Raw genomic sequence first — 14,691 nt, 5'->3', positions numbered from 1 at the left:
TCATCTTGGCAGCGAACAGCAACGATGTCCTTGTGCATACAGTCCTTGGTATAGTCCTTCGCCATTGCACGCATGTGTACTCAGTGTAGCCGGTTGTAGTGCAGCCGCAAGCTGCACTGCCAGGCGCATGAGTGTCCTTGGGATGTGTCTTGGCAGACACTGGCAGTGGACGGTGGCTCGTAGATGGGGGCACCGGACACTGGCAGACTGCAATGCACTGGCGCTCGACACGCAGGTAAGTTTTATAGCTCACAAGGGCTGGCACAACTGGCACCACAAGTTCCCGTACGACTACTCCACGGGTGAGGGCGAGTTCCTGCAGTTTAACCCCACCGAGCTCATCATCGACATTTGCGCGCTCTTCGGCCTCATCACGGAGCGTAAGCGCGCTACGACCATGGCACCGCATGCGCGACGCACGCGACAAGGGAAAGCTGGCTGATGTCGTAGACCCGGAAAGTGACGAGCCGCTGAAGGCTTTTGCTCAGCTCAAGTCGAAGATGCTGTAGGCAAGAGTACTGTACTGTACTTGTAAGGACGTAATGTACCTCGTGTTGTATTCGCCCATACCGGTATTCAGAACTGTTTTTTTATAGAAAGCAAATAAACTTTCACCTTGATTTGGTTTCGCTACTGAGCTTGCACTTTTATAGGTAAGTGCACTTTTATAGACTTACCGTTCTTTTAGTTTACCCAATCCTTCGAATCCAATTCCCCAATCCCTCTCACGCTCGACGAGTTTTTGCAACCCGAAGACGACGAATTGGCATCCGAATTACAATCTCACATGGCCTAGTTAACGAGTTAGACCCGACGTTGCTGTTCCCAAAGCCTGTGGAGCTACTGGAAGTGACCACAGACCCTGTCAGCACCCAGAGCTGGCCCTGCGACACCAGCTCTAGCACTTCAGCCGACACGCACACTTCGCCAAACTCCACGACCATCACTCCAGTGGCAGCCCCGCCACGCCGTAAAACACGCAAAGATGAACTAGAGTATCTTCGAGTAAAAGCGAAAGAGATCGAGTTGCAGTTGCAGCAACTAAAGAGCAGAGAGGTCTCGATTGAGCAACAAGAAGAGACAGTAGCGGACGTCTCAGTGTGGAGGAAAGTTGCAAGACGCCAGTTTGAGGGCAAAAAGAGGGCCGAGAAAGAGAATGGGAAGCTCCGAGGCCTGGTGGAAGGTCAACTGACGATTGTACAGAACCTCGATAAGCTATTAAGAAAACGATCAGCCATGGAGGAGTCCGGAGCGTGGGCTAATGAAAGGAAGCGCGTACGGGTGGAATTTGAGGCCGAGAACGTTATTTTCGATCGAATCTTACGCTAATTGGACGCGCAATACAAACAAACAGACGCCTGCCCTCAAGAAGACGGACGGACAGCACATGCAGGTCAAGCCGGACGGCATCTATGGTATGTTTCATGGAGTTTTTAGCTTCAAAGATACTTCCGTTTGATGTGCGCACCACTGTCACACAATTCTGGCGCTGTATGGCTCAACCGCATCTTAAACTTCGAGAAGGCCACTACTCGGTGAGTTCACCCGTTATTTTTAGTGTCTTATGAGCTGAGTTGCTGACGCTACTTTATGTAGTTAATCGACGGGACGGAAGATACGTTGTCGGCCAAGATGGCATTCACAGTGCAATATCAACAACATCAAGTGCAAAAAGACGCCTGGTTCGCAGTAAAACGTTTTATTGAAGAAGACAGGTGTATCTTTGTGTGGGCCTGTGAAACGAACGTTAAAGGCACTCTCAGCAGAGCTCAGAGTATGCATCATCACGACACGGGATGGACGTCTATCGAACGTTACTCTGGGGAAACCACGGAAATCTGTATCATCCAGACGTGTGTGAGAGTGCGGACTGAACTACCTGAGGTGATGCCACGCAGCCAAGAGGAACTCATGCTCCTCACGGATATTGTGACTAGCTCGTTCCTGGAGAACCTTGATGGCATCCACCAGTCTGTAGAGGACGCGCTTATCGAAGATGCCATGAGAAAGTAACGGAGGTCCGAGATAGGTGTATTTCTTTTTACTATTCTACGAGATAGTTTGCTTTGCCGCCTCCTCAAGGAGCAAATTTTCTATGATCGTATCGTTCCCCACTTCAATGTCTTCGCGTGATTGCAACACGAAATCCGTCAACGTTCCGATTTCCCATTGTGCGTTCAAGTCGACGTCTGGTGTCATGGTCGAATATCCTTGTGTTACAGTGGCCAATCCGGTGCCTAACGCTGGGGCATTTCGCATTACGATCCGGCCTGACTCGCGAAATGTGAGGCCGCTTGTTTGAGTGCCTGGCAGTTGAATCTCGTCGATGATTGTGTGGCGAACAAGCACAACGCGATCGCTGGAAACATATCGCCGTGTCACTTGCCTCCCGAATAAAACCGCCACATTGTTGCCATGTTCGAATTCGACGCCGAATTTGCGCAACATCGTGTTGCCGCGCATCTCTACATGCTGAAAAGTTACAAATGTTACCCACATTGTAGCATAGTTTTACGTGAAAGTTACAACGAACCTCTTCGACATAGTTGCTGAATTCGCGCCCAGTTTCCGTTAGAAAGCGCCAGGTTGCTGTACTGACAGTGTGTAGATCAAACGGCCAAAGTTTGCTATCTTGGAATTCGAGAAACATTCCAGCAACATCGGTGGCTTTTACGTCTCTCTTGCGAACGACTGGGCGTTCCATCGATGCCAAGGGGCTGTTTGCGATGCGTTTGTCGGTCTGGACGTACAGTTTATCAAGATATTGTAACATTTCATCGAAGACACTGGCGCTGCTATTCACACCGCGCAACAGTGGCTTCGTTCTCTTCGGGGCTTTCGAAACCTATCATTAGTCACAAATGTCAGCTGCGGTAGCTATCATGGTACTGGATAAAGTGTGATGTACCTGGTCTTCACCTCGCGTGCGCTTGGAGAGGATCCGCTTGAGATTTTTCGCCATTCGAACCTGAGTCTTGAGCTTCTCGCGTAGCTTGGCATTCTCAACCTCGACCTGCTCACGTTGGGCTTTCTGACGCTCAGCCATGGTCTTCCAAAGAGCAATGGAATTATCGACCTCCATTGAAAGTTGTTGGTTGTTAATGGTCATCGGATGAGGAGAAGCACTGTGTGGCTTCTCTTTCAACTCGTGCAGCTTATTCTCCATCTCCGTCACCTTCAAGCGCAAGTACTCGAGTTCCTCTTTGCGACTAACTCGCGGTCGCCCGGGGGACTTCTTCGTGTCCCGAGCTGTCGTCAATGACAGCGATATATCAGATTTGGCAGGGCGTACCTCGTTGCGAACATCGGTAGAGCTTGCCAGAAACTTCTGTTGTGGACTAGTCTCTTTGAAAAGATCTTCCAAACCATCGAGCCACGAGCTCTTGGGGCTTGGTGGCGCACACTCAGCAATCGCGAATTCGTCAACGAACGCTAGGAAGTCATTGAAATCGGCTGCGTCCTGTCGGGGAGCGACTTGCATTCTTGGTGTCTTTTTTGGTAATGGTGATAAGACAAGGGGAAAATGAGTAGAAAATGGTAATGATCATACAACAACCTAAATATTCATCTATAACGTCAGTAACTGTATCACTCACGGTACGTGCTGTGATCATTATTATGTACAATCTGAAATACTTAAGTTAGGTGGTAAACATTTTATCGTAGTTATCGAAGTAAATTGCACCAAATTGATTCTATTTGCTTCTTCCAATAGCACGTTCTCGACGATGCTTTCGTTCCCGACCTCCATATCTTTGCGAGACTGCAATACAAACTCTGTCAACGCACCCACTTCCCACGTCGAGTCCAAGTCCAAGTCGGGGGTGAGTGTCGAGTATGATTTAATTAGTGTCATGGGCCCGGAAGCCGAGGTTTGGCCCGTCACATCTTTCAACACAAGCCAGCCAACGTCTCGAAATCCTGGAGCAGCAGCGCCTCCAAGCTCCGCCCGGTCGATGATGGACTCGCGCACGACCACTATGCGGTCGCTTTCGACGTATCGGCGGATAGCTTGCCTTCCGCCCATCTTGGCAGTACGCGTGTCCAGCTTAATCTCGACGCCAAACTTCCGCATTACCGTGTTTTCTGTCATATTAGCAGACTGTTTTTCGGTGTGCGTTAGTGTTACGGTTTTCATTGGTACTGACTGTACTGGCAGCAACATACCTCTTCAAAGTATGCGTTGAACTTGATACCAGGCTCGCTCATATGACGCCATGACGCACGATTCACAGCAGCCACATCGAAAGGCACCAGCTTACTATGTAGAAACTCCAGAGACATTCCCGTGAAGTCATTGTACTTGACGTCTTGCTTGCGCAGAACTGGCTCGGCACCTGACGCCACAGGGCAGAGTGCGACGCGTTCGTTCGTAACAGCGTATAATGAGTCTAGATTTTGTATCAGTGCGTCGAATTCGCACGTCGAAGCAGCTTCGGGTAGTTGTTTAAACCGTTTCGGCGACTCTGCCGTAATCTACAGCGAATTATTAGCAAAACAAATAACAAACCAAAGCGAGAATATTTTCGCTGCGTACCTCTTCGGCTGCTCGCTCTCTTTTACGTAGAATACGCTGCAAGCTCTTGGCCATGCGCACTTGCGTCTTGAGCTTCTCACGCAGTTTGGTGTTCTCAGATTCGACCAGTTCTCGCTGACTTTTCTGTCGCTGAGCCATCTTCTTCCATAATGCAACATACTGTTCTAGTTGCATGGCTGCTTGTACATCCTCTGGGGCCACAGGTGCAACAGGAGGAGAAGCACCATCGCCCTCCCCCTGGTTCTTGAGCTTTTCGAGTTTATCTTCCATTTCTGTAACTTTTTTTCGCAAATAATCCAACTCTTCCTTGCGACTCACACGGTGTCGCCGAGGCATTATTGACGTAGCCACAGTGGCATTGGAAGGTACCACCACCTTATCCGGTTTGTTGCTGTTTGTACCGCTGTCCACGAAGAGCTCTTCGAGTTGAGTGTCTTGTGTTTTGCCCTGTCCCGACATTGACGCATCGTCCTCCATCCAGTCGTCACTGTCATGACTGTCTTCCATCTCAAAGTCGGCGATAAACGCCAAGACGTCTTGCAGCCCCGAGGGCTCATTCGCAAAGGCATTAGGCGTCAATCCACTCATGGCGTTCGCGTGTCAGCCCCGTCCAGAAGTTTGAGTTGTGTGGATGTCCCAGCCATGTGGAAAAATCCTCTTGAGAGCAGGCGATCAGCTGGCAATCACTTTGCTGTGTCCCGACGTTCTTAGGAGCGATCGCTTCGTTCGATCACCAGTCTCGACTATTTTAAACAAGTGGAGACGCAGAAGAAAATCCATCTCCAACCACCTCGCTGTTATTATTATAACTCAGCAATCCTTGACTCGATGTGACTGGATTTTCGCGCCTTCCTCTCGAGACGAGAGTCTACACTGGGAAATTGGCGTAATCGGTTCTTTGTCATGAGCTATGTTCCTCATCTTGTCAATGTGACGATAAGAACCTTAATCGAAGAGAAAGTCGTTGTTATAGAGGCCCGGAATTCCTCGCTCTTCTTATTAGAACTGCATCTATCCTCCACAACAAGTCGAGGTTTTCTTACACGTGATTGAACTCAAGTTTCGACAAAAAGTGTTGAGTCCAAAAGTGTCGACAGTACCGTTGGAACGCCTTTGTAAACATGCTGGAGATATGCTCGCTGGAAGGTGCGGTACGCGCCATCAACCAGCTGGCTATTGTTCAGACGCTGGGCTGTCCCACCTGCGGCAGCGACTTGCTGGCCACCACAGACGAATCGCGTCAATGCCGTAAGCTTCGACTTGATCACTTAAAACGAGTCGACCTAGTAACGTCAGTCATCCTCTGCCACTCGACCATGCTGGAAGACACTGAGACGCTCGACGCCGTCTTCTCGTTCCTCTCGCAGATCGACCTACCGACTGGTTTCGATGACGAGACTCACGGAATGCCAGAGTTTTCTGAGATATCTCATGAAGATGAGCTCAGACTCAACGCTCTGTGTGGAGAGGGGTAACCCGTGGCGACACAGGGTAACAAGCAAAGTATCGAGGTTTCCGGTGACGAAGCGAGCAATCTTAGTAACGGGAGCCCGGCGTCTTCGGAAGACTCGGTGCTCGAGAAACCGAAGCGGGTTCGGATCTCTCGGAAGCAGCAAATTGACAGTCTGCGCGGAGAAGTCCAGGAGCTTAACGACCATTTGCAGAGTCTACTGCCTCAAGGACCGCCCGGATCGACAGTACAAATACACAATGGGCACCTTGTTCCGCGAGCGTCCATGTGGGAAGAAATCGCGGCGAGACAGCTGGAAACTCGGGAAAAATCCGAAGAGGAGAACGCGAAACTTCGGGAAATGCTCCAGAATTCAGATCCACGAGGCCAGGAACTTGCTGCGAGGGCTCAAGCGCCGAACCAAGATCGAGGCAAGTACAACTTGTCTTTGTGTTCGTATTTATTGACTCTTAGCTGGTTTAAATTATGCTACAGATGGGTATGAAGCGACAGAAGATGCTCGATGTTGGTGTTCCGGATGACAATGCACAGGTTTTCGAAGAAATGCTGCAAGACACAGATGAGCTCTACGTCGGTGTAGACGAATTATTCCTTGCAAAGGGTTTGTACGACTTGCCATGTCCTGGTCGACGGCGTGACGTCAAGCGCAACGTCACCAATGGGCTGTTCCTGGAACTATTGCACCTTCACGTCGTGCCCTTTGCGTTTCACAGACGTCCGGAGATGCTGTTCCGTGGTAGTTTATTCGACAGCGAGACCGCCATCTTTGACTCTCTTCGAGTAGAACTGGAGACCCAATACCAACAATCCGACAGCGTCTTCCAGTCTGCTGGAATTGCTCACTTTGAAGGCTACATTATGTGCCCAGCCGCGCTTCGTTCGACTACTAATAGCCACGACGAGATCTTAGTAAACGCAGAGTGCTAAGTCTTCCCGTTCAGTCTTAACGCTGTGGATCAAACGGTGTGACATTGTCTTGCCGACAGGAACGTCGACTTGCCTCTAGGGTTCTATGAGGTCTCCAATGACGTCGTTGCTGTCGGACATGGTGTGGTTACCTGAAGCGGAGACTCTAGTGACCGTCTGGCTGACAGTAAAACGCTGTCGCACGTGCATCATTTGCACGCCATGGTGCAGACTGAAGGCTCGTAAAAAGGCCCAGTTCAAGAGAGAGGTTGGACGTGCTTCGACCGCAAACGTACACCTCATTTTGCTTCGGATCGAGCTATGAGCTTCACACCGACTTGTGTGAGAGTCTCGCCTTTGGGTCAAGGCTTGACTCAAGCGGCGTTTTCTGCAAGTGATGTGGCCGTCGGGACACTCGCGAATGTCCTTGTAGGGTGCCACCATCGCACTGTGATCGTCATGCATCATGTGTTGGAAAAACTGCTTCTTGTCGAGGATACGCGCTCGCTGCTTGGTTGAAACGCAAATGGTTGGGATGTGATCGTTCGGTCAGGTATTGCGTTTGCACTCCATCGCTCTGCATTAAATGCGAGATGGTGAAAATGATGGCGTTGTCTATAAAATTCTTTAGTTTTTATCATGTACTGTATTAATGTACTACATAAGCCAAAAAAAGTTGCACGTTCTGCTCGTTATGATGACGCTATTTGCCAGTGACGACCTTGCTGAGCCACATCATGCCTTCGTCAACGCCTTGTCCTGACACAGCCACTGTCTTCGATATATGCGACGGGTTTCTTGTCACTCGATGTAGTGCCAATTTCTCGCGGAGCTCTTCGACGTTCATACAGCCTGGGTGGTCCTGTTTGTTGGCCAGAACAAGTAGCTTACAGTCGCGAAGTGCATCGTCCTCAAAGACACGGTGCAACTCTTGGACTGCCTCGTCGATCCGATAGCGATCGGCCGAGTCGATGACGAACACTACAGCATCGGCCCCTTCGTAGTAGAAGCGCCACAGCGGTCGCAGTTTGCTCTGACCGCCGATATCCCAGGCAGTGAGTGTTGGAAGTAGTGGCTTGCGTCACGTGAGATCGATCACGTAACGCCAGCAAATACCTGTCGACAGCAACCAACGCTGAGACCTAACAGAAACGGATGCACAAGCAGTTAGCTAGGGTAACCACGTAGCTAGCGACAACCTTTATTCATTCTCAATTCTACTTAGTGCGAGGCACTACTACATTACGTTGCGGCGCGGCGCGTTACCTGAGGATCAAATCTACCCTTCCATTTGGTTATGAGCCCAACTGCCCAGCCAACTGCGACTAATAATAATACGCGAAGCGACGTCGAAGATCAAGGCGGAATGAATGCACGAGGTGCTGACGTCTTTGCTGACGCTCGTGAAGGTCCACGGCCGAACACGCTGGGTTTCCCTGATGATCTTCGCTTTGATGAAGCCGATCGCGAAAGTGTAGAGCTACACAGCCAGCTCCAGCTGATACGGCAGCTACAAAGTGAACTTGCGGCAGTGAGGACGCAACTGGACGCTAGAACACTATCAATGTCAGACACTAGCATGGCCACAGCTCCTCCTACCCCCAAGAAACCTAAGATTAAGGATGTTCGATGCCCGAACTTTAAAGGAACCGAGGTCTACCCTGGTCTTGGCGCAGGATTCGAGAGCTTCATCCATGAATTCGAGCACGCAGTCAGGACAGAAGGACTCGTGAATGGCTCGACATGGACGGACGAGTTCAAGGCGTCAATAATTGTCAACTTTCTCGAAGGTAACGCATCCAGACACTACCACAAGAAAAATGCAGAGTGGAGACAGCGTCATGAAGGAGAAGACATGCCATACTCCGAGGTGAAGCGAGCGCTACTAACAGAGTTTGGCTGCAAACTTAGTCAACTCGAACTTAGCACGAAGATGCAATGCTACAAGCGTGAAGGCGATTCATGGCACGATTACGTGGAATATTTGAACTTCATTGAGAGCTTAATGGAGGGCGACCAGACAAAACTTGTCATGGAAGTATTTGGCAACAACGCGTGCCCTGAGCTTGCCCCTACGCTGTTATCCTCAATATCGGAGGAGTCAACAGACTACGCCGCGGAAACGGACCGCATGAAGCGCCTGCTTTATAAATTGAAGGGCGATGGTCGCAAAAGTGGCGTTCAGCGTAAAAATCGCCACGGAGACCGCAGTAAATCGCATGGTGCTCGCAACCACGAGCGCAACAATCGCTTTATTGACCACAATGGTGGGGGTAGCCACGGAAATAATGGCGACTATGCTGCTAAGTCAACTCCCCATCAAAATAACGGTCAAGCATTTGCTACCACTGGGAATCGAGGCGAGATACGCTGTCACGTATGCGGTCAACCTGGACACAAGATTTTTTCGTGTCCAGTGGTTGAACAGGCAAAACGAATGGCGTCAAGCGGGAATGCTAACATCGCGGCTGCTAGTGAAGAATGTGAGGAAGATAAGGACTCGGCACACGACTCCGACGCTGAAGCCCACGTCTGGATGGCGGTAAAAGCTACTAAGCAGCCTGAGCACGATGGTACGTGGACAGTCGATTCAGGAGCTACTCACCATTTGTGCAGCGACCGTCGTCAGCTTTTCGCGATGGAACCAGCTTACTTATCCGTCCGAGTTGCAAACGGAAATCTCGTTCCGGCTACAGAGCGAGGTAGTACGGTTATCACTGTGACTGTGAAAGGAGTTAAGCGAACTATTTTGCTGGAGAACGTGTATTTCGCGAAGGATATCGATCACAATTTGATTTCGGTTGGTCAGCTGAGTAAGAAAGGCATCTCGTGCACCTTCGGTGAAAATGAGAAGTGCATTATTCGAAGCAAAACTGGCAAAGTTCTTGCGGAAGTGGGCCGATCTCCTACTAACAGCCTATGGTCTATCGGGATTGAGCACGGTGCAGCCTCATTCGCAGCGATGACATCCTCTACACTCCGGCAATGGCATGAGCGACTCGGCCATGTTAATTATCAGGATCTTGTTCGAATGCTCGACAAGAAGCTCGTTGAAGGCATGATCGCTACGAACAAAAATGTGAATTTTTGCATGAATTGCGCGGAAGCAAAGCAAGCTCGTCGAGCTAAGAACACGCATGATACTTCCACTTCGGCCCCAATGGATGAACCAGGTGCAACACTTTGTGTAGACTTGAAGACCGACATGACTCCAGATCGCCTAGGCCATAAGCACATTTTGACCATTGTCGACCACGCTACAAATTTCAACCGGGTCTATCTCCTTTACAAAAAGAGTGATGCTGAGGGAAATATTGAAGACTTCATTAACGAGTTCGAACGTCAGTATGACATCAAGGTGAAGGTCCTCCGATCTGATGGAGGTGGCGAATTTGGAAGCATGCGCCTTGATCGTTTTCTGTTGAATCGAGGAATTCGACACCAGTCAACCGAGGCAGGAATGTCCTCGTCAAACGGTAAAGCCGAGCGCTTTCATAGAACTGTGATGGATTCGGCCCGGGCGATGTTGTGGGCCTCCGCGTTGCCTCAACGCTTCTGGGGTGATGCTGTTCTCTATGCGAGCTACATCCGCAACCACTTGCCGACTAGATCGAACGCAGACCATGCATCACCGATCGAAGCTCTCACGGGTAAAACACCGAGTATCTCCCACATACTACGGTTCGGGGCTAAGTGTACCAGCCATATTGCTCATACAGCTAAGAAATCGACTAAAAAACGTGCTGAGAAAGGAATCATCGTCGGAATTGACACCCATAAGAAGGCATACAAGGTTTTCATCCCGCGTACCAAGCGTATGGTGACCACTACTCATATTCAAAATATTGACCGCATTGATGCGCGAGCTGTGGGGCGATACATGGATGCCGTCGACAAAGAACAAATCAGGGGTGAGACTGCGGCTGGCAACGGCGAGCAAGAAAACACTCGCAAACCCTATGAACAAACGGAAGTCAATGGCGTACAACCCGAGGACGCGGAAGGCAATCATGAGCCGAGTGCACGCGCAATCCAGCGCGTCTTTGGTCTGAATCGCGGAGCTCGGCCGCTCCCAAATAACGACTTCACGTTGCCTCAGTCCTTTATCGATGAGTTTTCGACTCCAGTAAGTGCGTTACTCACTGTATCACTTCAAGGCGGAGCAGCACTATCGACTCTGCTCGCAGGTAAGAACATTACAGAGCCGACAACTGTCAAGGAAGCTAGATGCAGCTCACAATGGCCAGAATGGGAAAGGGCGATGCAGGAGGAGCTGCGAGCTATTGCCGAAAATGCAACGTGGGAAATTGTTGATACACCCATTGACGGAAACCTGATAACTGCGAAATGGGTATTTAAGCTGAAGTTCGACAACAAGGGCGAACTCGAGCGATTTAAGGCTAGACTTGTCGCACGTGGCTTCAACCAGAAGTATGGTATCGACTTCGGAGAAACGTTTGCCCCGGTGTTGAAGATCGCTAGTCTGCGACTTATTGTCGCTTTAGCAGCACTTTGGCAAGCCGTCATCCGTCAAGGAGACGTACCAAACGCATACCTACGAGCCGCGTTGGACCGGGCTATCTACCTGAAAGCACCAGAAGGCCTAAAACTACCAAAAGGAAAGTCGCTGCGGCTGCTTAAGAGCCTTTACGGTCTAAAGCAAAGCGGAAAACTCTGGAATGACGAGATTCACAACTACCTACTAGAATTAGGCTTCGAGCGAAGCAAGCTCGACCCATGCCTGTACTTCCGGCGGTCCGATGGTAAGCTGACAGTGTTGGGATTGTACGTCGACGACGTTATCATCGTCAGCCAGCGAAGCAGCGATACAGACTGGACGATGGAGATGCTCAACAACCAATTCCAAATCAAGGACATGGGCGAGGCCAAGAAATGCTTGGGCATCTGTATCGAGCAGACCGAATCGGGCATCTTCCTACAACAATCTGCCAATATTGACCAACTTCTTACAAAACTTGGCATGGAAAACTGTCGTCCTGTCGCAACACCAATGGAATCGACGCGTGCATTAGAGACAGAGGACAGCGAGCCCTTCTTCGACACAGACGCTATGCGAGAGACAATCGGATCGTTACTATGGTTAAGCACGTGTACAAGGCCAGATATCACCATGCCGGTGAATTATCTCGCTCGTTTTGTTTCGTCCCCGACTACTGCTCATTGGACAGGTATCAAACGAGTGCTACGCTACCTACAAGGATCGCGAGGATTGAAACTCGCATTCATTAAGCCTCAAGGATCACAACAACATGCTAAAGCAGTCATTTTCAGTGATGCTGACTGGGCTGGCGGCAAGGACGCTTAGTCTACGTCTGGTGGCCTCCTAGTAATGAACGACATGCCCATCTCGTGGTACAGCAAGAAGCAGTCTACAGTGGCCTTGTCAACGGCCGAAGCCGAATATATTGCAGGTGCGACTGCGGTGCAGGATTGCCTATGGGTAAAACAATTGCTTGAAGAGCTCAACCTGGGCAAGAAGGATACTGTTATCCTCAACATCGACAACCAGAGCGCCATAAAAAATATGGAGAACGATGTCACCACGGCACGCATGAAACATATTAACATCAAGTTTCACTTCATACGCGAAGCCATTCGCAACAAGGACATTGAAGTGCGCTACTGTCCTACAACAGATATGAGGGCCGACATTCTGACCAAACCTCTTGGCGCTACGTTGCATGGGCGCAATGTGACTATGCTGAAGCTGGTCATGTAAAAGATCTACGGTTGTTGCCGTCGAGGAGGAGTGTTGGAAGTAGTGGCTTGCGTCACGTGAGATCGATCACGTAACGCCAGCAAATACCTGTCGACAGCAACCAACGCTGAGACCTAACAGAAACGGATGCACAAGCAGTTAGCTAGGGTAACCACGTAGCTAGCGACAACCTTTATTCATTCTCAATTCTACTTAGTGCGAGGCACTACTACATTACGTTGCGGCGCGGCGCGTTACCTGAGGATCAAATCTACCCTTCCATTTGTGAGCTCGATATTCTTGTATTGAAAAGTCTCGACGTTGAACCCGATGGTCAGGATGGTGGTCACGGCTTCTCCAAGCTTCATTTTGTACACAACGTTGTCTTGCCAGCACCGTCAAGACCAAGTAGGAGAATACGACTTGGCTTCGTCCAGTAGTTGGCCATGCGGTCTAGCGCTGCTTCCAGGTATTGAGAAACGAGATTGCCTATGTTATGTTTGTATAGTTTTGCGTAGGTTGGTTGGTAAAAGGGAAAATGTAGTTGTGTCTAGAACGAACTTCCAGTAACTGCGACCACTGCAATGTAGCCATTTGTCATGCTTGTCAAACTTGAGTTGGCGTATGCTGATTGGTTGGCGATAGATTACCAAGATGCTATTTCTAGCCAAGCTGACATTGGAAAAGTGGTGTGACGAAGTCATTATGTCGTTTGCGGTACCACGTTGCACTTCAATTGTCACAGTAAAGTTGCCGCAATACGTTTTCAGATAATCAACTTTCATCTTCGGCGCAAATTTCATTCAAAGTAGCGTATTTCCAAAATTGTGCTCCATCAAGATATTCTCAACTGTTTGAAACAGCCACCCTAGATTCCGATGAACTGCCGCAAGAAGCAGCTCCGTGATGGCTCCAGTTCGTTGACCTGGCGTATCAAGGACACGGGCTGACAACGACGGAGTAAGACGCATACACAGTTGAATAATCGTCTCATCATCGCCATCTTCAAAGAGCACTGGTCGGATAACAACCCACGCGCGTTGCATCATCTTAAGTCCATGAAGCAGATCGCGAGGACCTTCACTCTCTGAAGCACACTGAAGAGTAATCACCACACGCTGTGGCTCCACGTATTTCTTGATGGCGAAGCGCATCTGCAAGTGTGCTGCAGTTTTATCCACTCGCAGCGCCGTGACAGCTTTTGCGCGGATAGTATCGGGCGAGGTAGCCACCCCATGATACGTCCCATCAGCCAGTTTTAAGTGGTCCTTTGATAAACACCGCCACACGGCTGAGCATGTCTCTTCCATCCTGAAGGGGACTACCTTGGAATTTGTGGCTTCCAAGTACAAGGCCTCCGTCTCGCCCACATGAAGGCTAGAGACACCGGAGCCTTCCTCATGACTGGGTGTCTGGCACAGACTGTGTCCACTTCTGCATACACTGCGTCCATGTCTCGTAGCAGTTGTTCGTACAGTGAGTCCTCACTAGTGCCAGTGCAGTAATTACTAAACTCTAGTCGCGTCTGGAGCTGCGCCGCATCTGTGCCCCCGTCCTTCCTAGATGCGTTTTTCTTAAGTAGTTTCTGTAAACTACGAGCCAGTTTGAGCTGATATACAAGTGACGCTCTTAGCTGTAGATTTTGAAGTTCAGCTCGTTGTTTCTCCACCAATTGGTGCTTGGCGATGCGTTGCCAGCGCATGGCGCGTCCGCGTCGGCCTCTGATCTGGACGGTCAGAGCGTTGTTCTCTTTGTCGTGACCTTTTGAGGTCATCAGTTCTTGTCGCCTGGTCTCCAGCTCTTGCTCCAGTGTATGTACCTTATTGCGGAGATACGTGAGCTCTTCTTTCTGTCGTTTACGCGTCGAGTTTTGCATCGGCGGTCGGTTTACTACTAATTCGCCTAGTGTTTCACCATTTGGAGACGCTGTTGGCTTCATTTCGGCCTCGATTTGACCCACAGACGGCATAATATACAGCCCCGCAGCTGCTGAACTGGTTGGTAGTCCGGTTAGCAGCGGAGACGGAGTAATAGCCGTCGAGACTGGACCGAAAATGG

The 14,691-nt window shown here is 49.9% G+C and overlaps 5 protein-coding genes across 5 annotated transcripts in view; 2 read left to right on the top strand and 3 right to left on the bottom strand.

Moving 5' to 3' along the window:
* Positions 1-1,424: 1,424 nt before the first annotated feature.
* Positions 1,425-2,013, top strand: PITG_19716 (uncharacterized protein; the record flags this gene model as incomplete). Its single annotated transcript, XM_002895999.1, has 3 exons — positions 1,425-1,535; positions 1,597-1,813; positions 1,865-2,013. The coding sequence occupies 3 exons, from the start codon at positions 1,425-1,427 to the stop codon at positions 2,011-2,013; spliced, it is 477 nt and encodes a 158-aa protein (XP_002896045.1).
* Positions 2,014-2,049: 36 nt separating this feature from the next.
* On the bottom strand, positions 2,050-2,650 carry PITG_19715 (uncharacterized protein; the record flags this gene model as incomplete). Its single annotated transcript, XM_002895998.1, has 2 exons — positions 2,050-2,472; positions 2,534-2,650. The coding sequence occupies 2 exons, from the start codon at positions 2,648-2,650 to the stop codon at positions 2,050-2,052; spliced, it is 540 nt and encodes a 179-aa protein (XP_002896044.1).
* Positions 2,651-2,795: 145 nt separating this feature from the next.
* Positions 2,796-5,125, bottom strand: PITG_19714 (uncharacterized protein; the record flags this gene model as incomplete). Its single annotated transcript, XM_002895997.1, has 6 exons — positions 2,796-2,845; positions 2,920-3,249; positions 3,790-4,102; positions 4,168-4,391; positions 4,424-4,466; positions 4,538-5,125. The coding sequence occupies 6 exons, from the start codon at positions 5,123-5,125 to the stop codon at positions 2,796-2,798; spliced, it is 1,548 nt and encodes a 515-aa protein (XP_002896043.1).
* Positions 5,126-6,731: 1,606 nt separating this feature from the next.
* On the top strand, positions 6,732-7,433 carry PITG_19713 (uncharacterized protein; the record flags this gene model as incomplete). The annotated part of the gene is made up of 4 exons (XM_002895996.1): positions 6,732-6,868; positions 6,930-6,973; positions 7,073-7,139; positions 7,241-7,433. The coding sequence occupies 4 exons, from the start codon at positions 6,732-6,734 to the stop codon at positions 7,431-7,433; spliced, it is 441 nt and encodes a 146-aa protein (XP_002896042.1).
* Positions 7,434-13,436: 6,003 nt separating this feature from the next.
* PITG_19712 (uncharacterized protein) overlaps positions 13,437-14,691 on the bottom strand; it is a gene marked incomplete at both ends in the record, with an annotated part of 1,595 nt that continues 340 nt past the window's right edge. The window contains 2 exons of the mRNA XM_002895995.1: positions 13,437-14,076; positions 14,109-14,627. Of these exons, the coding sequence (XP_002896041.1) occupies positions 13,437-14,076; positions 14,109-14,627 (1,159 nt within the window). The remainder of the gene's footprint in view (positions 14,077-14,108; positions 14,628-14,691) is intronic.

This window comes from Phytophthora infestans, genomic scaffold (assembly GCF_000142945.1).
Source record: "Phytophthora infestans T30-4 supercont1.111 genomic scaffold, whole genome shotgun sequence".
Classification (NCBI taxonomy): Eukaryota; Oomycota; class Peronosporomycetes; order Peronosporales; family Peronosporaceae; genus Phytophthora; species Phytophthora infestans.
Note: the sequence above shows the minus strand (reverse complement) of the source record. Positions and strands in the feature narration are given on the sequence as shown.